Source organism: Aspergillus ambiguus, assembly GCF_047715705.1.
Source record: "Aspergillus ambiguus strain CBS 117.58 unplaced genomic scaffold BDV59scaffold_9, whole genome shotgun sequence".
In the NCBI taxonomy this organism is placed as follows: Eukaryota; Fungi; Ascomycota; class Eurotiomycetes; order Eurotiales; family Aspergillaceae; genus Aspergillus; species Aspergillus ambiguus.
Window position 1 is genome coordinate 1 of NW_027395522.1, and position 22,332 is coordinate 22,332.

General features: G+C 47.0%; 5 protein-coding genes across 5 annotated transcripts; 2 read left to right on the forward strand and 3 right to left on the reverse strand.

Annotated features, from left to right (window-relative positions):
• The first annotated feature begins 206 nt into the window (after positions 1-206).
• On the forward strand, positions 207-1,302 carry BDV59DRAFT_174782 (N-terminal protein methyltransferase). Its single transcript, XM_073689131.1, has one exon. It carries the CDS (start codon positions 226-228, stop codon positions 979-981), a length of 756 nt encoding a protein of 251 aa, XP_073549418.1. The 5' UTR covers positions 207-225; the 3' UTR covers positions 982-1,302.
• A 1,206-nt stretch (positions 1,303-2,508) lies between these two features.
• BDV59DRAFT_162995 (Zn(II)2Cys6 transcription factor domain-containing protein) lies at positions 2,509-4,434 on the forward strand (the record flags this gene model as incomplete). The annotated part of the gene is made up of 2 exons (XM_073687589.1): positions 2,509-2,586; positions 2,650-4,434. Coding segments are annotated over 2 exons (1,507 nt in total), but the record flags the coding sequence as incomplete, so codon positions are not given.
• A 783-nt stretch (positions 4,435-5,217) lies between these two features.
• On the reverse strand, positions 5,218-6,010 carry BDV59DRAFT_200489 (uncharacterized protein; the record flags this gene model as incomplete). The annotated part of the gene is made up of 3 exons (XM_073693591.1): positions 5,218-5,730; positions 5,788-5,862; positions 5,909-6,010. The coding sequence occupies 3 exons, from the start codon at positions 6,008-6,010 to the stop codon at positions 5,218-5,220; spliced, it is 690 nt and encodes a 229-aa protein (XP_073549420.1).
• Positions 6,011-9,580: 3,570 nt separating this feature from the next.
• BDV59DRAFT_174786 (uncharacterized protein) lies at positions 9,581-10,231 on the reverse strand. The gene is made up of 3 exons (XM_073689132.1): positions 10,076-10,231; positions 9,949-10,025; positions 9,581-9,764 (listed from the first exon to the last, which is right to left on the reverse strand). The coding sequence occupies exons 1-3, from the start codon at positions 10,191-10,193 to the stop codon at positions 9,651-9,653; spliced, it is 309 nt and encodes a 102-aa protein (XP_073549421.1). The 5' UTR covers positions 10,194-10,231; the 3' UTR covers positions 9,581-9,650.
• A 2,706-nt stretch (positions 10,232-12,937) lies between these two features.
• On the reverse strand, positions 12,938-18,680 carry BDV59DRAFT_212018 (uncharacterized protein; the record flags this gene model as incomplete). Its single annotated transcript, XM_073695930.1, has 4 exons — positions 12,938-14,659; positions 14,708-15,481; positions 15,533-17,781; positions 17,852-18,680. 4 exons carry the CDS (start codon positions 18,678-18,680, stop codon positions 12,938-12,940), a joined length of 5,574 nt encoding a protein of 1,857 aa, XP_073549422.1.
• Positions 18,681-22,332: the final 3,652 nt, after the last annotated feature.

Sequence of the window (22,332 nt, forward strand, 5' to 3'; positions counted from 1 at the left end):
GTGGCGAGAAAAAGACGCGTTGAACGAAGAGAAGAGATTCTGGTTGAAAATCCGCGGTTCGGTGGTATCCGCGGTTCGGTGGTTGATTACGTTATCACGTGGAGAATGCGCCAGTTGAATTAGTTAACTATGACTAAGGTACGGTTGACTCAGCGTAGAACCGCACTAAAAAAAATGAGCCTAAAAAGAGACGTATATCATCTTCCCCTATCAACAATCATAATAATGTCTGAACCGTCTGAATCTACGGGATATGGGCAGGAATCATCGAATACGCCCATAGTGGCAGTAGATGATAACATAAACCCTGCTGCATCCATAAAGTACTGGAACACCGTTTCTGCCACTTCAAATGGAATGCTGGCAGCATTGGGTCACTACCCGTGGTATTCGAGAATTGACCTACGAGGCTCTAAGTTATTTCTAGCTAAGTCCCGTCGACTCGTTCCCGGATGTACTACTGGGGGCAAGCTCGCCCTTGGAGTGGACTGTGGCGCAGGTGTTGGCCGCGTTACAGAAGGATTTCTCTGCCATGTCTGTGACACCGTGGATACTGTTGAGCCCGTCGAAAAGTTCACCCGCGTTATGAAGGAGAGCTCTTTGAAGGCATCTGGCGTGATCGGTGAAGTCTATACTGTTGGTCTAGAGAACTGGTATCCGGATAAACTCTACGACTTGATCTGGACTCAATTCTGTGTCGGCCATTTAAAAGATATACAATTGATCGACTATGTGAAACGGTGCTGTGCTGCTCTGTCGGAGACGGGGATTCTAGTATTTAAGGAAAACATCTCAACAGATCCCAACGGCAACGATATGTATGACGAGGAGGATAGTAGCGTGACCAGAACGGATGAGAAATTCCGGAGTATCTTCAAAGAGGCTGAGATGAATGTGATTGCGTCTGAATTGCAGCTGGGATTCCCCAAAACATTCAAGCTTCTTCCTGTCAGATTCTATGCTCTGCGACCGAAAGCCTGAATTTTATCACTTACAAGAGCTTATGGTCAAGGATGTGGATGTGTCCACGCTACTTGTAGTCAAGGGAGGCGCCTTGGGCGCTACATATTACAACAACAAAAGCAGACGAAATCAGGAGGTACGAGATCGAGAACCGGCTTTCTTTTTTCGACTTTACGTGTATATTACCAATTATCAACGGGATCATACTGGCGCGTGGGTACTCTATGCTAGTCTTAGCTGTTATATATGGACAAAGGAGAGGCTCGTATAGCTTGTCAATAGGTGCCTTATGCGAAGTCACAGTTACAACTTCGAGCGATGTATATGACAATGCATGCCTACCAAATGAATAGGTTAAGATACATATGACGAAGGTTCAAAATATGTCGCGAGAGGATTCTTTCCTCTTGAACATATCAAGTTTCCGAACTAGGTTATATAGCTGTAGTACCTGAATAGTATGCCACCACTAAGAATGTGTTATTAAGACATTAATGAATTGTATCTTGTATTCATTCTCATTGGGATATATGATAACCTTTCCATATAATAATAATGCGTCCAAGAAATGGACTAGTATGAGACTGTCTCTCCGACGACTACGCACCGGCAGGAATGATCATTCCTTCCACGCCAACGACATAGATTGGTGCTTATTTGTGCTCATGGCTGAGATGGATAATTGATAGATGAAGAGCACTACCTAATATTCAGTTAATACTTGTAAGGTCTCGGACGAAACAATGGCAGTTAGCTACATCTACAGGACATTTACGCAATACTTCTTCACAGTGGGTGTCCACCAAGTTGTAACATGCGTGGAGGATTGTTCTCGTACTGTACCCCGCGTGATCTTCTAACTACTGCCCGAGCGATTGTATGTCCCATCGGGAATAATACCAAGCAACAAAACAAATGCATGCTGTTGTGAAAGCTGCTCCTATTGCAAGGCTATCCTCGGATATTGGGACACTGTGGAGCTTAGTCATGCAGGAAAGGAAGCCAAGTGGGCCGGCCTGAGAGTTAGTTGCTTTTCACATGCCCGACGTGGGTAAGGCCTACGTAATAAGTGAGACCTTTTTGGACTCTACTGCGTCCATTCACTGTAATGGACTGGATTACGAACCTTTGCGCAGAAAGGCATTCCTTTGATGAGGCAGGATGGAGGAACAACACTGTGGAGTATGTGCACTGATTATATATAGAGTTGGTGAAACTGGTGCAATGATCAAGGGCGATCCATTACCTGGATAGCCTGCTCCGCTTGTGCTGGGCCAGAGTTATTTGAAAACGATTTGATCACCTCACACCTGGTTCCTCCAGTGGCTTGTAACCTAGCGACCTCCTGCGTACGCAGGCTACGCCGTACACACGTCCGGACTTGTCCACCAAAAGCTTATGACGGCTAAATTGAAGATCCGACCATCGGTGGGTCATCGAGGCTAGGGAGAACGCTACATAGTTGGTGTACCAGCCATCAGGCTTTAAACTGCATACTGAACACACAACCCCTTTTTTCCCAATGAATCGCACATCGCCGTCTGACATGCAAGAAATATCACCTTTTCCTCAACGACGCAGAAAATTTGGGAAACGGTCCGCCACTGGATGCCGAACCTGCCGGTAAGCGACCTAAATTGGGTACTTGCGCATTGACAGTCGATCTTCGGCTAATCTCCGGCCCAGCGCTAGGCATATCAAGTGTGACGAAGAAGTCCCCTGCTGTAGGAACTGCACGTCGACAGGGCGCAAATGTGATGGCTATGAGTTGTCGCGATTGCCGGTCTTGAAGCGAAGGCCATCTGCTATCTCATTTCCTACGAGTCTAAGGGTGCGACTGGCCTGGGTGCCCACCTCCGATGAGAAACGATGTTTCTCCTTCTTCCAATATCATTCCATCCCGAATCTCGTAGCATTCTTTGACTCCCAGCTATGGCAGCAATTGGCGCTTCAGATAAGTCACGCCGATCCGGCCGTGTACCATGCGGCTAATATGCTGGGCGCATTGCACGAAGACTCGGAGGAGCATAAGATGCGCCTGCTGGGGGAAAACCTTACTCGTCCGCGGCACCGATTTGCTCTCGAACAAGCTGCACGATCGTTTGCCCTTCTTAATAAGCGACATGCATCCCATGATCCTCAGTTGCGCAAAGTTGTGCTTCTCTGCTGCTTGATCTTTGTGCTCTCAGAGCTGTTGTTGGGACGATACGATACTGCTCTGCAACATTTGCGCAGCGGGCTACGGATTCTCAGAGAGACACAGTATTCCGAAAGACAGTCCATGGATCATTGTATAGTCCAGACCTTCCAACGCTTGGATATCCAGTCATCGCATTTCGGTCCGGGTGCGCCGTTTCTATTTGCTGGTGATGAGGTAGAGAAATTATCGGACGATGACTTCCACTATCCCTTACGTGATCTACATGACATGCGGCATCGACTTAATCTACTAATGGACGCAGGTGTGTCCTTCATTGCCAAGTGCTGGAGACTTACTCCGGCGGAAATTCAATCAAATTATGGCGGGTTATGTCCGCACCAGCAGCGAATAGTTTCCTTGTATCATCGGTTCCGGTCCTTATTTGATGAATTCTACCGCAATAAGTACCCTCACATGACATATAAGGACCAGCGAGGAATGGAAATTATTCGGCTACAATATCTGAGCCAACTTGTCACCATCAAAACATGTCTTGTCAGAGGACCAGTGCCCGATAGTTTAACACCCGAATATGTCGTACTGCTGTCTGCTCATGAGGAGTTCATGTCGAGGTTTCCACAGCGTCCGACCCTGACGATGGATTATGGCATTATCCCAGGGCTATACACCGTGTCCGTCAGATGTCCACGGTATTCCATACGTCTACGGGCAATCAACGCGCTGAGATCCTGGCCACACTATGAGGGAATTGTCAATTCCAATATCACAGCTGCTGTGGCGCAAGAGGCATTGAATGCAGAATTGGAAATCAAAAGCCGACACGGAACACCTCGCATGATCCACGTAGTCGATGACCAATTAACTCAATTCCTCACACATACTCTGAAGTCCACTCCGAATGTTGCAAGCTGGTCAGCCATCCGTGCGGCTAGAATTTACATCGCCTCGAGTTGAATCAAATAACCGTGGTAAGTAGACTTCTGGAGTTCTCGTACGGCACACTGAATGCCGAGTTATACTCTCTCCATACGGCAATGAGAATTTGAAGCAAATTTGCAGCTCAGCGTGATTCGAAGAAGATGCGGTTTGGGCAGGGTGCTGCAAGGACTTGACTGATCTTATTCGATGCCGTCGGTTCACTACTCATGACTTGAATCGTCAGCCTTTCAAGATGCATAAAAAGCAGCCTGCGCACATCAAGCTATTTCTGGCAATTTTGGACGACATTGGGACCAAGTTCCCATTAGGGGCAGCTGCAACCAAGTAGACTGGTGTTATGGAGTTCAACCCTATCATTTTGGGTTCTGAGGGAGGATAATAGAATGGAATGTTGCGTTATATGCAGATTAGTGTCCAAACAGATCAGCTTCATGAAACCCTCCCAGACAGCTATATATAGCCCGGTAACATTCGATGTTCCCTAAGGATGAAGACTGATGGGTCAGACAATGTATACAGTGTATGGGACGTCAGGTGGAAGACATGGAGCTCTTGCGTGGCATGGTCGACTGAAAGTCGTGAGAAGACTTGACCTAAGAGCCCTCCCCAAGAATATATATGTTGTTGGGTGCTGTGGGTCTCGGCGTCGAAGGATTACACGGGTAGGCCAATGGAGCACCATATTCCTTTCCATACTCATCGTTCTGCTATATGCAGTGGAGCAAGAATAAGCACTAGTACACCAAGCTAAGGACACGGGCTAAAGACCCAAGCTGAAGACAGCAAGGCTATGGATTCTTTTACTAGACAGTGAATGGAACCTACTCGATTGGGCAGCAATTTCAAACCCTGAACTATATATTTATTAAAAATAAATAAATAAATAAACTTAAAAAAAATATAAAAAATAAAAAGAAAAAGAAAAAAACGAAAGAAGGAAAGAGGGGGAAGATATCCAGATCAAGGATTAAGGTTGGTTACGTCTACATTACACAGGATAGAACTCGTATGGGGGTTAAATCGTCCTCAGCAGTCATTTATATATTCCCAGGCTAACATAACCGTTTCTGTTTCTGATAACCTTTCTGTAAAACATGTAAAAATACCTCACTTCAGTAGATATGTTGACTATAGCTGCTGAAGCCAAATTTGCCTCACTGAATCGCGATATCGGCGCAAGAGAGATATATCTGCGGCGTCTGGAATGAATTCCACTTGAATGACATCAGGGTGTGCTTGGAAGTGTAGTCAGGAATCTTGACTTTCTTAGTCACCGTATATCCACCGGCAATTGAAGTATAGCAAGAGTTTAGGGCAGCATTATCCACGCCCTGGCATCCGGAACCGTCAAATGCATCGCAGGTAAACCAGTCATTACGCCAGCATGCTTCGCCTTCATTGCAGTCGGGACTATAGGCACAGTCCTGGCCGTCCACGTCGGTGCAAGGGAGCAAACCCTTCTCAAAGCATTCTTCGGCAGCTTGTTTCTCCTCCTCAGTGGGGGTGTGGCCGGGGTCCAAGAACTTGTCGACTATATTCTGGTCCTGACAAATGCGATAGGTGAACATGCCACCATGATCGCCGTTATGATCAAGACACCACACCACCTCCACTTCTTCACCAGGGGAGTAAGTCTTCAGGGGCTTGGAGCCCCAGAGATCAGTTGCCTGGTTGTAATCAGTACTGACTCTGGCGTTGTACCCACACGGCCCGCTCCTGCTAACTTTGGCCGAGTCCAGGGTTGGCCAGGCTGTTACTGGCTCCAGAATGGTGCATTCCGGGCAGGTGTCATTCCCAGACTATACAAGTTAGACAAGGAAACACGTTGGGGTTATATCAAAATACCTGGTGACCGATCCTGGTGCGACTAGTTGGAGACCACATGTATCCATGTCCTGCAACGCAAGTAGCCATTGTCAAGGAGACGAAAGTTGACAGAATCTTCATGGCGAGCAGCAAGTTCGAGTACGCAACGAAAGAAAGAATCGTATTCAGGTTTGATTGTGGTCAGAAGTATGGAGAAGAGTCTATACCTCTTATATACACGATACAAAATGTGATCAGCATTGGCACGCTCATCGCCAAAACGTCTCTGAACCATAGGCAGGGAGCGGGCGTTGGATGTCCGATGTCGATCCAAATTATCATTGCATGAAATATGCCCTATACATGCGGGGCTGAAGAATCGGGGGCGATGGAACTTTTTATCCGTGACCAGGAAACGGCAGGGTATTATTCTTACTCCACTATGAACGTTGCCCTAGACTGCAAGGACGATCACGGTATCGACAAAATCTAAGGTGGGGAAACCATGCTAGCTTGATATGATATAGCTTGGCATGCGACTGGATTCGATTGAAAGCTCCGGCAAATGTCCGGTTGCCCCGATTAATGAACGCATGATAGACAGCCTTAGCTAATGAAACCCGAGGCCATCGGCCGGTCCTTCGGACGGATATTTTGTGTGAAACATGAACTCCTTGCAGGTGTTTAGACATGCAAAACAATTGGCGTTAAGATAGTATCCACTGCATCAACCGCCAAAGCAGCGGCGTATGCCGTATTGGTTAACCAGAGATTAGAGACCTCAGTAGATGACATTGTCAGCGACAGCAGTAATCACATTTTCCTTGAACACGTGCGCACACTTTTTGATAGATATTATGAATGCCAACCACCTAGACAATATTGTAATACAATGGACCAGAACTGATAGACTGTATAGGTCACTTCCTGTGTAGTGATCACCACCATTCCTAAGGCAAACCCTGCCTTGTATCGGTATGTTCATTCAGCCCCCAAGCGTTCTGGCTAGAGTCATGAACCGTGGCCCGTCTCATGTCTCTGCGATACTTTTTCAGAAATTCACCTCCAACAGACCGATGCATAACACAAGTGTTATCCCAAATGACCAAGTCACCAGGCTTGTTCCACTGAACTTCTGTAACGTATTTAGGATCTACACAATGCCCAAACACCCTGCCAAATAGTTTCTGCGACCTTTCTGAATCCAGGCCTTCAATGTGGTGAATGTGAGCTGCGATGTATAGGTTCATCCGGCCCGAGGGTTCATGGAGTTGAACCATTTTGTGCCGACCCATGGGGTAATCAAGCGGATTACAATTGGCATAGAACTCAGGTGATGCCAGTTTACGCGAATGGTGAATGGAATGCGCTGCAACATAATCATTGGAGACAAGCTCTATCTTTAGATCCTCGGGAAGCTCATCAAATGCCGTTCTTGTATCTGCAAAGGCTGTCGCTCCTCCCATTCCTGGAGGTGGTAGCTCATGCGATAGTAGGAGGGAATACCCTGCTCGTCGAGGGTTAAAGCTGGAATCTACATGGAATAAACCATTCCCCTATTCGCATTCAAGTACATCAGCACTTATCTAGTAAGTCAGCATGAATCCATGAACATACTTTATTGCCCTGCCCTCGAGGGCTATCTGGGTCTAGGATTGTGCCATCAGATTCCACATTACTAACATCAAACAGTTCGTTGTACTTCAGGCGATTCTTCCGACCGAGGGCTAGGTAAGGAGATATATCGTCTAGCTCGCCAAACCTTCTGGCGAAAGCAATGTGACCCTCATCAGTCAGACCAGTGTCTGGAAAGACTAGAAAACCATACTAAGAAAAGGCCATAATGAGCATATCGTATCAGGGATATGACTCTACTTCACGAACCTTCGTAATAGCTAAATAGATCTCACGGAAAACGTCGTCTGTCAGTGGCTTAGAAAAGTCAACACCCGTAACCTCTGCCCCGAAAGTGGGGTGAATTTCTTTGACGGAGATATATTCGAATGAAGGATGTGTGGATTGTGGATGCATCGCAGCAAGATGTAGAGTTACTATGGACTATTGTGTTTAATCAAATAACCAATTTTTTTTCTTCATCATAAAGGTCCAAAAACAAAGGGTACTTCACAATATATGCTACATATATTACCCTGATCGCCTTGATGGCCGAATGAGGAGCTGCAAGTGATCCCTCGGACTTCTTTGCGATAGAAGAATCGTCCAAAGCAATTACCGCGGCGCAACGGGGAAATGCAGGATTCGTAAGCCCTGGGGACTGTTCGCGATTGGTGGGTGGGTGGGTGATCAGATCGTTATCTACAATGATCGTGAAGAACCCCGCATTTCCTCAAGCATGTGCCCATATCATGACACCTAATTCTCCCACAGACAACTTTGATTGCTATGCAATGTAACTCTAAATCAGTAATTTCGAAAGTGGGGTAGGAGTATGTCACCTTAAGGGAACCCAATTTGATGTCTGTTATTCTCCGACTTATTGGAATCCGCGCTGCCCAGAAATGACTGGTACGTCCGATTTTTGTAGGGCTAGGACAGATGGCATTGTAGGACACTTCGCGATCTTCTCCTAGATTACAGTACAGAATCTCCTATCATTATATCCGTGACTGCTAACCCAATATGTTACACGGCATTCCAGTACCCTTCTGCTTAGGGAACGACGGGGTCGTACTATAAATATATCGATAAGTCTGTTGTAGCAATTAAGCTCCGGATTTGGGACTTCCCTTCTCAAAATTAACTGTGTTGGTCAGGGCCCAAAAAATAAGAATAAAAATGAGAGAAGGGCACGGCCTGACATCAGGTATGTGGAGGGCCTCCAAAGTTATACCCATGATTATGGACTTGTTGTACTGAAGAATACTAGTAGCCATAGAAGCCATAGAATAGGCAACTAAATTTTCAGAATCGATCTGGCAGGGCGTTTATGAAGGTCATTGATCTGTCTACGGCGTACAGATTTCTGTGGCACAGTGGCGTTTGGTAGTGGTAATGTTCGTTGTTTCGGGTCCAGCCAATTAGACCATCCAAGACCATTGTAAACGGTACAAGCAACAAGGATTCTGCCAGGATAAAGCTTGGTACGGGCAGAATTTTCAGGTCTCCGGGCCTGACCCATCCATGTGTAGTCCGTGAAACCAGGCGCCCAAGGATATCCAGCGTGGCAACAGGTCCACAAATGACAATGGCTCACCAGTTTGATTGTTCGCATATAAACGAATATCAAACACTATTAACGAGAATTCGACAGCATTAGGGTTTTGTTTTCCAGCGCAATCACTGATGATAATGGCCAATCAAGATTCTTACGCTCTGACTTCAGCTTACCCTACATATACGAAATTAGTGGAACGGTATTTGGAAGAGAGCGTACTATGCATCTCCCATTAGTCCCTGGTATTAAATGCTGAGACGTCTCCAAGAAATTTGACCTGATCCTGCAGCGTTGTGGTCTTTCGGGTATGACAAGATTAGGGGACCCGCAGACGACAGGCGCCTTTCGCAGCAATATCACACTCTCAACGCCTTGGCACAACCTTGATGATTTTATTGCAAGATTTTGAAAGGCCTTGACTCGTGGCTTGATTGACTGCAACCTTCCTTTTTTTTGTTTGTTCGTGTTCAACTTAAAATGGTGGTGTTAGCATCATGCTCGACAATTGATTGAATGATTTTGGACTAGGGGCTGCACCTGGGATTGCGGCACAACAATTGTCCTAGGGGGTTCGAACCTCTTATGCCTCAGTATTAGCTGAAGTGCTTACAACCACAAACTTACATTTCCAGCTTTGCGGAATTGGAAACTTCCATTGAGAGCTTCTGGATGCAAATAGACACGCGTCGCTGATCGAGTATGCGCTATATGGCCTGAGCGGTATGTTGAAGAATCCATGTTGCTCTTGGAATTTATGCGTGCGCTACAGGGGGACCCCACAGAGCTGCCACCTACAGTGGTCTGTCTTTGTGTCGATAAAACATATAGGGCACCGATACTGCCCCCATGTCCCCCTATGCATTTGAACTATTGCCAGTCAAATTCCACAACTGATACTATATAGCCAGGAAGTATTCAACAGGTGGAATTGATCCCTTTTCCTTTGATTAAATGGCTGGTGTACCAAGAAGGAAGGCAAATGTATTTCTTATCCTAATTCGAATGGGATCGACGATTTACTAACATACTAGACTTGGACATATCCTGATGGGGCATGCACGAGTTGTCGCAATAGAAAGATAAAGTGTGGACGAGAAAAGCCGCGGTGCAGCAGCTGCTATAAAGATGGACATGAGTGCATTTATTCATTACCCCCTAAGAGGGTGAACCATATCAAGGTTTTGTGCGTTGTTTCCTCACGTGGAAGGTTGATGTACCTAATTATGCTAGGTGCCAAAATTTTGATAATATCCATCAAAGACTGGATATGATCCAAAAAGAGCTGTCTCAGTTGAGAATCAGAAGCTCCAGTCCAAGTCAGATAGTTAACCATGTTGTTCAGAAGAATCACCAAATCCCACAACACGAAGTTATTGCAGGGCATATTATACGTGATACGGACGGCCACACCGAACGTTACCATGGTCCGTGGTCATTAGTCGCCCAGTATCGCCGATTCGAGGAGAGCCTGGGACAGTTCTCTGAAATGAAAGACTGCGGACTCAAAGGACTGTTTCAAAAGCTGCAGCAGGATAGTATTGGATCTCATGATTTGATCTCGTATTCGGAAGCCACGCATGTCGTGCAATCTGACATGAGAATAAGCTTACCCCCGAGGCAATTCCTTTCGATTGTACTTGAGTCTTTCCTGGCAAACCCGGACTACGCCAGTGACATTTTCAGCCGCCAATCCGTCTACTCTGCAATGAACCGTGTTTACGAGAAGCCCCCTTGCCGGGATACAGAAGCCTGGATACTGTGTTTTAACCTAATAGTCCTGCTTAGCCTTGGAAAAGACCAACCTTTGGATTGTGGGGATTCTTTTTTACAACCAATGCTCCAAAGCATATATGGCGGCATGCGAAACTTGACGCTGTTAAGGGCACCTCGGCTTGTTAACATTCAGGCCCTGGCTCTACTCGTAAGCTCTGGTAACACCCCCCCTCTACCATTGGTTGTATTACTAAACTCTGTTTTCCTAGGCAACGTTTTGTGAGCAGTGTTATCCGGGAGATGAAGCACTTGGCAACTTTTACATGACTCAGGCTTGTTTTCTAGCCCGACAAGCAGGACTGCAACAAAACTCACATGGTCGTATTGCCACATACTGCCCCTCACTGGCGGAAAAGGAGGAGCGCCGTAAAGTTTACCAATCACTATATATTCGTGATCGGTACTATATGACGGCCTCCGGCTCTCTAGGGTCGCTTGAGGGGGGATTGACACTCACGATCGACGATTCTAACTATTGTGCCCACTGGGAGTTAGCTAATATACAAGACAAGGTCCATTGCGCCGTTAAATGCGCTGAGACTTCACCTGATGAATGTGTCAATATGCTGCGTCACCTACACCAGGAGCTACAACTATGGCAGCAGCAGTATAATGTACCATCATCCACCCAACCAACCACCGTCAATGCTATTGTGCTTCATTTACAGTTTCTTGGAACCCGTATGCACATCGCCATGGCAAATAGGGATATTTTCACCTATCCAGTCCTCTGTGACGCTCGGTTAGCCTGTTTACTCATCGTTTTATCCTGTGCTGAAGACGAAGATTTAGTGATGAAGAACCAGCTCCAAGAGCTTCTGGGCATTTTGAGCACTCCAGTCCAGACCCGCGACACAGCATTCATGGAACTTCCTTCTCTATCATCACCTTTCTCCTCGCCGGCATTCCATCCTGCAAGCAAGCTGCCAGAACAGCAAACCGGCTCACGAACTCCGATCCCCTTGCATCGCCTGATCAAAAATTTCCCAATTACGGCTGTCTTTGCTATTGCTAGAAATGCCGTGGGGACCGTGCGGTGCACTGCCGATAGACAAAATATTCAAACAGACGTCGAAGGGGATACGAATTTGCTCCAACAATTGCTCTCTTGCTTCCAGAACTGTGTACCTTTTGTCCGTACTGAAGATAAATCTGGACTACACAGTCACAAGCTGGAGAATGTACTCGAACGCTTCATACAAGTTCTATGTGCCGTGAGACAATATGACGAACCGAATCGCACCGTCATCGGCCATGGAACAGAAGACCAAGCATCCGAATTGAGCCTATCCGGAGACCCAGTCCCTCCTGTGTCCGGCACTTTTCAGGGGTCAGGTCAGACGATGGATGCTGCAGGTATGTGGAGCTGGGAGAATTCCGTGTCTCCATCACATACGGGATTTCCTACGCCCGTATTTCGTCCAAATTGGGCTACAGATCTGCCGACGTTAGATTCCCCATCCAATTTTATAGTTACACCAGGGGGCGTGTTTTACAATTCATCAACAGATCCGACGCCTATATATCCAAACACGCCAACGGATGGTACATGGCTTTCAGATCGAACAGATGCCAGGGAATGGGATATGGAAGTTTTCAAGGTTTAAAGCGTGCTGTACGTCATGAGTATAGTGTAGAAGTTGTACAGAGTACCCGCATTATTCTTAGATAAAATGTCTTTCAGTGTATGTCGACTCAATACTGGTTGCGGCCATAACGACAACATGGGTAGTCTATGGTCCGAATAATTCGAAAACATCAAAATAAAATATACATCTAATACATGCAATCTTGCGGAAGACGACCACTGCACAGAAAGGAACCTAAGAAAGGGCAAAGAAATACAGGACACATCTCACTCGAAGTATACTAAATCTTGGATATAATAATATTTGACAGATTTGAGCACGCCCGATGGCGCCGCCAGGCAAGGCATATTTGGAAAATCGTAGTGAAGAAATGAAAAAAAAATTTAGTCAGGAGAAGGGAATACAAGAAAACAAACAACGAGAATAGCTAGAAATTCCACGCGTCGGAGACTAAGTGTTTTGCAACCACTACAATTCTATAGAGTGTTTTAACAGAAAATTCGATCAGACAATGACAATATAAAATATCGGTCACCTGCGTCCCAAGAAATTTGCCACAATACCACCTAACGTGTCCATACTCGGTCCACGATCCATCAGGGTAAAATGATTGACGTCGTCTAGTACTTCAATATCCAGTTGCTCCCGGCCAAGTATGCTGGACCACCCATCCGCTGAAAAGTCTGTACGGTTGTTGATGAGCCAAATCATTTCACGAGGATCATCTGGCCTAATCTCAAGCTTGGGACCATTTGGGTCCTTGCAAACGCCGTCACGAGCATAGATAATCAACGATACTGGCGCATTAGGGAGGGGACTAGGCTCGTACTCATCGAGAATCCGAATGAATGCGTCGAAGTGCGCCACCAGCCAGTCGGGTGTCTTTGCCTTCGCCTTGTTGTTGGGACTTGTCGGAGAATTCCCAAAGATACCCAGCGAATCGAAGAAATCATACATGCGTTTGGGCGGATTTTGAAGGCCGATGGGATTGGGAGAATCTAATAGCACCAGGTGAGATATAGAGGTCAAGCCTTGCGCGCGAAGCTGCCTGACTGCTTCTACAGCCAGAATTCCGCCAGCAGACCATCCACCCAGTGCAATATATGGCCTGTTTCCCTGTGAATAGCATTGTTGGACGAGTCGTTGCACCTCCGGAATATATTGAGCAACCATTGTAGCCATCGTGATTCCGAGGCGGGTCATGTCTGTTGCCGTTTTCCGCCAGGGACAATTTAGACCATAAACGGCTACTGCGTCGGGGCCTATAGCGGGGGCTAATGCGGCATAAGAAGATGCCGATCCTGAACCATCGGGGAAGAGGAAGAGAATGACTCGAGCCGTATGAGGAGAGCCCGATAGGAGTATTGACGTGGCCTGGGGAAGTGATTCGACTCCTGAAGATATCAGTGGCGGTGGGATTGCTGTGCACGCTGAAAATGTCGGTACTTCTAGATCCCCTGGCACCGGTGACTTTGCTCCCACGCATGGCTTTGGTAGCCCAAGCTCACTACAAATATTGTCTTCGAATTCCTGGAGTGTCTCAAACCCCATTATGGTATTCCCGGAGATATCAACCTCAAGGAGCTCTTGGATCTTACCGCTAATGGTCAGGCCAAGCAGCGAATCGACGCCAATGTCCGTTAGGGAGGTAGATGGCTTCAGCTCATCAATGGGGACCTGCGTTTCTTCTGAAACAATTTGTCGTAATACAATAGTAGCTCGAGCCTGGTCAGATAAGGAGCATTGGCCAGTTGATGGGGTACCTGGGTATGCAGACGTGGCACTGCTAGTCACTTGTGTGTCGGGCATATCATCGTCGCTGCTGATGTCCGCGCCGCTCACATCATGATTTTGTCTGCCGCCAACCAAATTCTGTAGTTCGCCTACAGTCGGCTGGTCAACGAAGACAGAGGAAGGCAACTCAAGTCCTAGCTCATCCCGAATCTTCGCTGTAATAGTAAGCGATAAAAGGGAGTCTATCCCGAGGGCTGCAAAATCGACGTCTGCTGTGAGCTCGGAAGGTGCAACTCCAACCTCCTCCCCGATCAGAGCTAATAAGCGACCAAAGTTACTAGAAGATGAAGGTGTAAGTGGAGTCAACTTGGAGCTTGGGCGTATAACGTGTTTTTCACCCGGCGTGGTCTTGGTACTGCGGACTTCAGCAGAGGGTACGGCTTTCTGGGCCTGTGTTACTGCCTTTGCAGCGTTACTTGGGAGCAAATGGTCTAGTACTCGGCGTGGAACACCTTGGAACTATTGATAAATCAGCAAAGCCTGAACGACTTGCGAGATGGACCATACCGTCACGCCCTCGAAAATGGCGACAATTCGTCCGTCGTCCAGGATGTAGGTGTCACCAGCGTAAGTGGTATTTTCAACCAGCTGCATGCGATTATATGCCCGGTAGGATTTACCTTGCTCAAAAGGCTCTGCAATACGCATTCTCTCCCACCCGTGGTTAATAAACACCTGTTCCCGACTATCAACAGCGTCATTCGCGTTCATAATGAACCCAGCAATACCACCGAGACTGTCAATCCATCGAGGGTTTAGATAAAACTCTTCCTTTCCCACCTGAAAGTCCACAGTGGACACGGCTTCCAGTCGATGGCTATCCAAGATTATCTCAGACATGCCTTGGTATTCCCTTTGGTACTCCACTATAGCAGCAAACAACTTATAGGCCATACCACGCTTGATAAGATGAGTTTCATGGCTATGGTTATGTAAGCCTGCATTTAGGGCATCGATGCGGCTTGTGATGAGATGTGTATTTCTCTTCCATTCATTCAACCATCGCTGTTGTGGGATGACTCGGACTTCAAGTCTGGCATGTGATGTGGAGCGTTTACCATTTGAACCAACGCTAAATATCTTCATGGAAATAATATTGCTTAGCCAATTGGCACCAGCGGATACCTGGAACAAATGAGATGTCTCAGTGGGCCGTGCAATTAGCGGATTGTCGACTCGCACGTTGGCAACATCTAATCCCGTCGTTTCTATCGAGAGCTTGTTGGGAGACTGCAAGATGAGGTAATTGGCGACAGTCAGAGCAAGGTCCGCATACATTGACTATATGCTGTTAGCCATGACATTCTGGGAAAAGGGAATTGCGCAGAGTACCGATGGAGAAAGGGCCGCGCCATTCACTAAATGACCTTGCAGTATCGGTAATAGCTTTTCATGAAATATATCTGACTCCACAAGTATCGACGACTGTTCAGTACCATGAGACTCCTCGACTATATGCTGAGCAGTAGGTGAAAGATATCTGCTCTGGAGACATGAAGCGACCTCTAGAACTGGTTCACCCTTTGTAAGAAGGAAGTCATGACGGTACTGAATCCAGTAATTCTTCAAATCCCATGAGTACAAAGGAAGGTCGATAACATTGTGCGAAGCAGTGAAATACCGATGATATTCATTCCAATTTATGTCCACGCCGGCAAGATACAGCGTTTCAAGTCCCGATACTATGGTTTTGTAGGGGTCCACATTTTGTCGTAGGGTTGCAATTGTTTTCGTTTCCGGACCGAGTGTCCCCTTTACCATGACACTGCAAAGTGGATGTGCTCCAATGTCGAGCCAGATCGTGTGTTCCAAATTGACCACCTCTGATGCCGTAGTAAGTGCCCGAGAGAAGTTGACCGTGCCCCTACAGGCAGCTGGAAGATATTGCGATGTCAGAACATGCCTATCTCTAGCAGGCACGACCCTTTCAAGCAGAGGAGATAATATTGGAATAACTGGAGAATGGTAAGTTGCACGAGATGCATCTTGTTGAAACCCGGTAAGGATAGGGTCAACTTGTGAGGAGTGAAAAGCAAATGGGACATTTAACAGGACAGTTTCAATCCCGGCTTCATTTGCTCGATGTGATAATTCCGTTATTTTGTCGTTTGGGCCAGCAATGACGTGCCCAGTGGGGTGGTTGATGCATGCAAGTTCACATCCGCCTGACACTAATTTATCCACAACATCTCTTGAGGCCTTGACGGCGAGCATGGAATGCGTATTTCTTGTGCAAAATCTTTCCAAAGCGGCCGCCCGTGACCCCACAAGATATATAACATCAGCGATACTCAAAACACCTGCTGCGTAGAGTGCAGGATATTCACCCAAGCTGTGTCCAATAACGGCAGAGGGTGTAACCCCCCATGACTTCCAAAGCTCATAAAGAGCAATCTGAATGCAAACCAACGCAAGTTGCGCAAGAGGAGCACTGACATCAGACAGTTCTGTACTTGTGATATCCCCGTCGATTAAGCCAACAAACGAGGGGAATCCCTGAATATTTGACAGACGATTGAACTCCAAAATAGTAGAACGGAAGGATGGATTTATCACAAAGAGTGGCCGTGCTAACTCCGCATATAGCACACCTTGGCCCGAAAACATGAATACCGTCTGAGGTTTCCTTTTTCCTCCTACTGGAATGGGTTTAACATCCGCAATTGAGCTTTTCATGTGATCGACTGATGACTTTAAAGCCGACAAAACAGACTCATGGTCAGTGCCGGAGACTATGACGCGGTAGTTATGATGCATCCTCCTGGCGGTTGTTGTGTACGAAATGGCCCCTAGTGGAGAAGAGGAAGATTTCCCGATAAACGCAATTAGTGCATTCATATTCCCTATCAACGATGCGGGCGTCTTTGCAGAGACGGTCACTGGATGGATTAGACGACGATCCTCTGTTGTGCGAGAAGCCCTGGGGGGCGGTGCATCTTCAACCAGCATTGCGGTATTACCACCGGCCGCACTGAAATTGTTCAGAAACACTGAGCGTTTTTGTCCTGGCATATCGTCACGCTTCCAAGGTTTGACCTCTAGTGCGATATGAACTCCACGCTGTGCTAGATCAAGGGGATAGTTATGATTGATACGGTTCTTTATTCCACAATGCGGTGGGATCTCATTGTGCTTCATCATCAATATTACTTTGATGAGTGACGACACGCCTGACGCGGACTCAGCGTGACCGATATTCGCCTTTGCTGACCCTATATAGAGAGGCATTGCTGGGGATTTCTGCATTCGTTTATACTCCGGCACAAAAACGGAGAGTACTGAATTCATCTCCGTCGCATCTCCAGCCTGTGTTCCAGTCCCGTGCATTTCGACATAACTGACGTCTATAGGGTCGATACCGGAGTGACGCACAATCCGCTTGAACACACTAACTTGGTCACCTTCGTGAGGTCTAGTAATGCTGTCCGTTTGTCCACAATGATTGGTGTTGGTTCCCACAATGACCGCGAATATAGGATCCTTGTCGGCCTCTGCGTCTTCAAGTCGTTTGAGGATGACTGATGCGACAGCGTCAGATCGACAGTATCCGCTGGCTTCGTCATCAAAGGCATTACAGTTTCCTACTTGTTTATCAGTTCAACAACGTCATTTTTTTGAGGGGAATACCATATCTGACAAGCAAAGACCTACCTGTAGTTGACAGAAAATGGCCGCGATCCAAGCCTGCAAAATTGTCCGGATTGGTCAGGACATTTGTCCCACCTGCGATAGCTGTGTCACACTCCCCTCTCCAGAGGTAACTACATGCTGCCTGAATAGCGGCAAAGCTGGACGAACATGCCGTATCTATGCTCAGGCTGGGACCAGAGAACCGGAAGAAGTAGCTTATGCGGCCTGGTACGAATGCCCGGTTGCCACCAGGTATAAAATATGTTCCAACATCCTGCCCACTGTTGACCTCTCTCCAGTCATCGCTGGTTGTTCCGAAAAAGACACCTACACGATCTTGCTGCGTGCTGGGGGTACGGTTACGTACCATTCCCGCCATTTCCATCGCCTCGTATGTTGTAGTGATGGCCAATCTCTGGGCTGGGTCAGTATTCTCGGCTTCCCTCGGGGACATATTGAAGAATTTTGTGTCAAAGAGGCCTGGATTATCAATCCAACACCCGTACTTGACCCTACTCGTGTTTCTCCTTTTGCCCGTAGGGTCATAATATGTTTCCCAGTCAAAACGGTCGCGCGGAACCTCGCGATGTACATCACGGCCCGCTCTCAGAAGCTCCCAAAACGCTTCATTAGACGCAGCTGATGGGAAGCGACCTGAGTACCCGATAATCGCAATTTTTGAATCATCAAAGCGGCCTGTAGGTGCGTGGTCCTCGTAATGGGTTCCATGCCCCGTGACATCTCTTACAGTTACCCTGAGGTTCTCCTGTTGTGTCAAGGATGCCGCAACCATTGTGACCGCATTGCTCGAGAACGGAAGAATAGTCCAGTCACTCCCATCCTTCGTCATCATAGCCTTGCATGACTCCAGTATGAGATCCCATCGGATGGGCTCTCGCAATGTTTCATGAACAATAGCCCGCAACAGATTGACAAGATCCCCTTCTGGAATTACTTCGCCAGTAGCTGATGATAGTATTGGGATGTGGGACCTCTGAGATGTCCGAGATGTCCTAGAAACATGGCTGATTATGTTGTCGACATCCTTTTCACCAAATAGATCCTCCGAGTGGTACGGAGACTCTATATCCATATATCGATACTTTACCTTTTCCGCACATGTTTCAAGAAAATCTCTTAGTATTGAAGGGCTCCCGCTCACTGTGCATGTTGGTGTAGAGGTGATAGCGCTCGTCCAGAGCATGGACTTACGAGGCCCTGTCTGTATCCATCGAAGTCAGAAACACACAGGAAACAGGTTAAACTAACGACCACTTACAGTATATTTTTGCAGCAGCTCATTGAGCCTAGCGTCTCCCTGTGGGGTCACGATTGCGGACCATTTGTTGTGCGGTACCTGTTCTGGGAAAGCGATGCTTCGGGCAAGGTTATAGGAGCGCAGTGCTGTTCGAAACGCTATTATCGCAGTTTCTACCCCATTATCCACAAGATCTGAAAGGGTCACGGAACAACTAAGTGCTGATGCGCAGAATCCACCGGCACAGGGAGCTATCAGGTATGTATTTCTTGGAGGATATGGCTTTGGGTTGCTCGTGAAGAACCTATAACGATCAGTCACTGCATTTCATATGACGAAAGCTAATACATACACAATGCATTGAGCAATTTGTTCCACACTGAGCAAGAAAAATGAAAGAATTGGTGTTCCCGGAGTTTCACCAAGCCGAGAGAGCAGGTCGATAAGGGTGGTGAACCGGGGGAAAAGGTCCTGCTGCTCCCCGGGAAGGGTCTCCAGTAAACGACGAAGTGAATGATTTGTGCGATCAAAGAACGATGAAAGAAGTGGATTGGACTTGATATGGAGTAGGAATTGTAAACTCCCTTTCATGTTCACCGAGCTCAAGTCCCCAAGCAGGATGACCTGGCATGGATCCTCAGGTCTGTCTCCGTCCATCATTGTTACAACAACAAACGGTGATGAGGACGAGTACTGAGATATTTTCCTTAAATGCTCGATTTTAATTTTACCCGGGATTAGTGACGCACTGATATCCAGTTTTTTATATTTCAATCCCCGAAATACATGACGCTGCCCACAAGACCAGGGTTTAAAACTTGTCTCGGGCTACGGACGCCGAGAGTTAGATCGCTAACCAACCAGTCCACCTACCGCGGAGGTGAGTTTTATTTGACATGTGGCTTACATGCCACCGATATTGTGAAGACAGTCACTGGCTGTCTCTTGGATGTCCTACTGGTCAATGTGTTTAAACGCCTTGGCGGCATTGGCATCCTTGATCCATGCGCGAAAATCGGAATGCTCGCTCTCGGGCATCCGGAACCTCACCTCAGCTTATATTATAAGTAATTGCGGCCGTGGGAGCTTTTACGAAGAGGCTAGAGCCTTTGCCATTATTCACCCAGTTCTGAACTTGGAATCTACACCCGGTTTAATGTACGCCATTACTATTTTGGGATGTCGGAAACCTGGGATGAGCGAGGCAGAATACCATGAATACATAAGCCGTGTCCATGCTCCGAAGCTTAAAGGTCTTCTGGCAAGATGCAAAATTGATTCTTATACAATGGTATCTACACCATTTGCGACTTTTCTCTAAGATAAGAAGCTAAGATATATGTACAGCAGCATAATACCAGCCAAATGAAAGAGGAACTCGTTGGTACAATTTATGAAGACCGCATCAGCAAGGACAAAGTATCCAACTGCGATGCCGTAATCCAAATCATATTCAACAACATGGAGGACTACTTGCGTGTCCGTGACGACGCACACTTTAAGAACGTCGTTGTCCCTGACCATGACAACTTCGCAGATAGTTCCAGGACAACTGTGGTCATGGGATGGTTCGAGACACATGTGGCAAGTGGAAAGGTTGTGTACGATGATTAAGATTAAAGTTGGAGATGGATATCCCAAATTAGGAACTACACTGTGCAATGCTTTGTGCTATCTCTGGCATCATTCTTTTCGCGTCACGTTATGTATTTGGTGGAATCCATAAATAAGGCTGTCAGACAATATACGGATGCTTGGATTACATGGAATTTTCGACCTCAAGCTGCAAAGTACAACTGGTTCCTACTGTTTGAAGATCGGATAAGGCCAAGCACGTCCAATACATAAAATGCGACTTCAATTTTTTACCTGGATATCCCACAGCCCCCTGCAGCTATGAGATGTGAATTTCTCCGTGTATTGATACTACAGAGGGTTAGCTTTGTTTGTCTTGTCCAACAATGATCAAGTAAGTCAGAACGAACTGTAAATAGTGGACTGGCCGCAGCGATCAGATGGCTCCATTCGGCAGCGGTCCGTTGCTTGACGTTGTGCATTGTCATTAGCGTCACGTCCCGTCTTCTATATGCCCTCTCGATATAGGGTTCAAATGTGCACCATGACGGAGAAACTAGATCGCAAATAACAATTCGAGTCTCTTCAGAGTGCTCCATAGCTGCAATAAAGCTCTGCAGCAACGTAATTACTTGGTCATCGTCGAGATTCCAGAGAACTCCCCTCAACAGGAAAACGCTAGCTGCAATATCGCTGGATAGCTCTCTTTTCCGTGGGGTAAACAGATCTCTGTGTTGGAAGCTTACCCGAGATCTAAGTTCCAGATTCAAACTCTCCTTTCCTTGGTTTATGGATTCGAGTGAGGAATCCTGGACCTCAAACTCAATATTCGGGAACAAACATGCCAGCTGGGATGAGAACGACCCTGTTTTCCCCTGGACTTCAATTATTTTCAAAGCCCCGGGACGGGCTGCATATGGCAACGCTCTGACCCAATCTATAATCATGTCATCGCCTGCGTCGAGGCCTGACGGTTCGTTGGTTTCAGAATCAATTAGTTTATTTTCGAACGTGTCAGTGCTTACGTTTTGAAACACTCTGCATCGCTTTTGCGAAACGTCTCCCCTTCTCAGGGTTCTGAGCATGCCAGTCGTACATAGGCATCCCCCACCTAAATCTGTTAGTACCCTTTGCATTGTCGCAATACCTCGCATGAGACCAGAGAAATTCATAACTCACGCAAGTTCGAAGGCAGATTTTCCAGTCCAGAACGAATTTGTCTCACGTAGTGAATCGGCCAAGTGGACACTAGCGGCCCTAGTTTCAAAAAGCTGAAATGCAATAAAGTCCTTATACGCATTATCATTGACCAATTCTTCCGAAATAGCCGTATGTGCGAAGTGTCCCTGCTCGGGCTCCAACAATATTCCAGTCGTTGCCAAAAGTCGGCAAATACGCAATAGCTTCTCTACTGGCAAACTCGTTTGTGACGCGAGCTCTCCTATGGGAATTGCCGCACCGGGTATGAGGGGTATCTTCTCCAGCACATCAAACTCCAGTAGGGCGTAGAAGGCTCCATGTTCCCAGCTTCGAGACACGTAATCATGAAGGAATTCATGAGGTCCCTGGAGTAGTGCGGTCAGCTTTTGGGTTAGGGAGAGTACCGTAGAACGTATATGGTCAATCTTCTTGTCCTGGGTCGTCCAGAGAGAGGATGAGGACCCTAGCT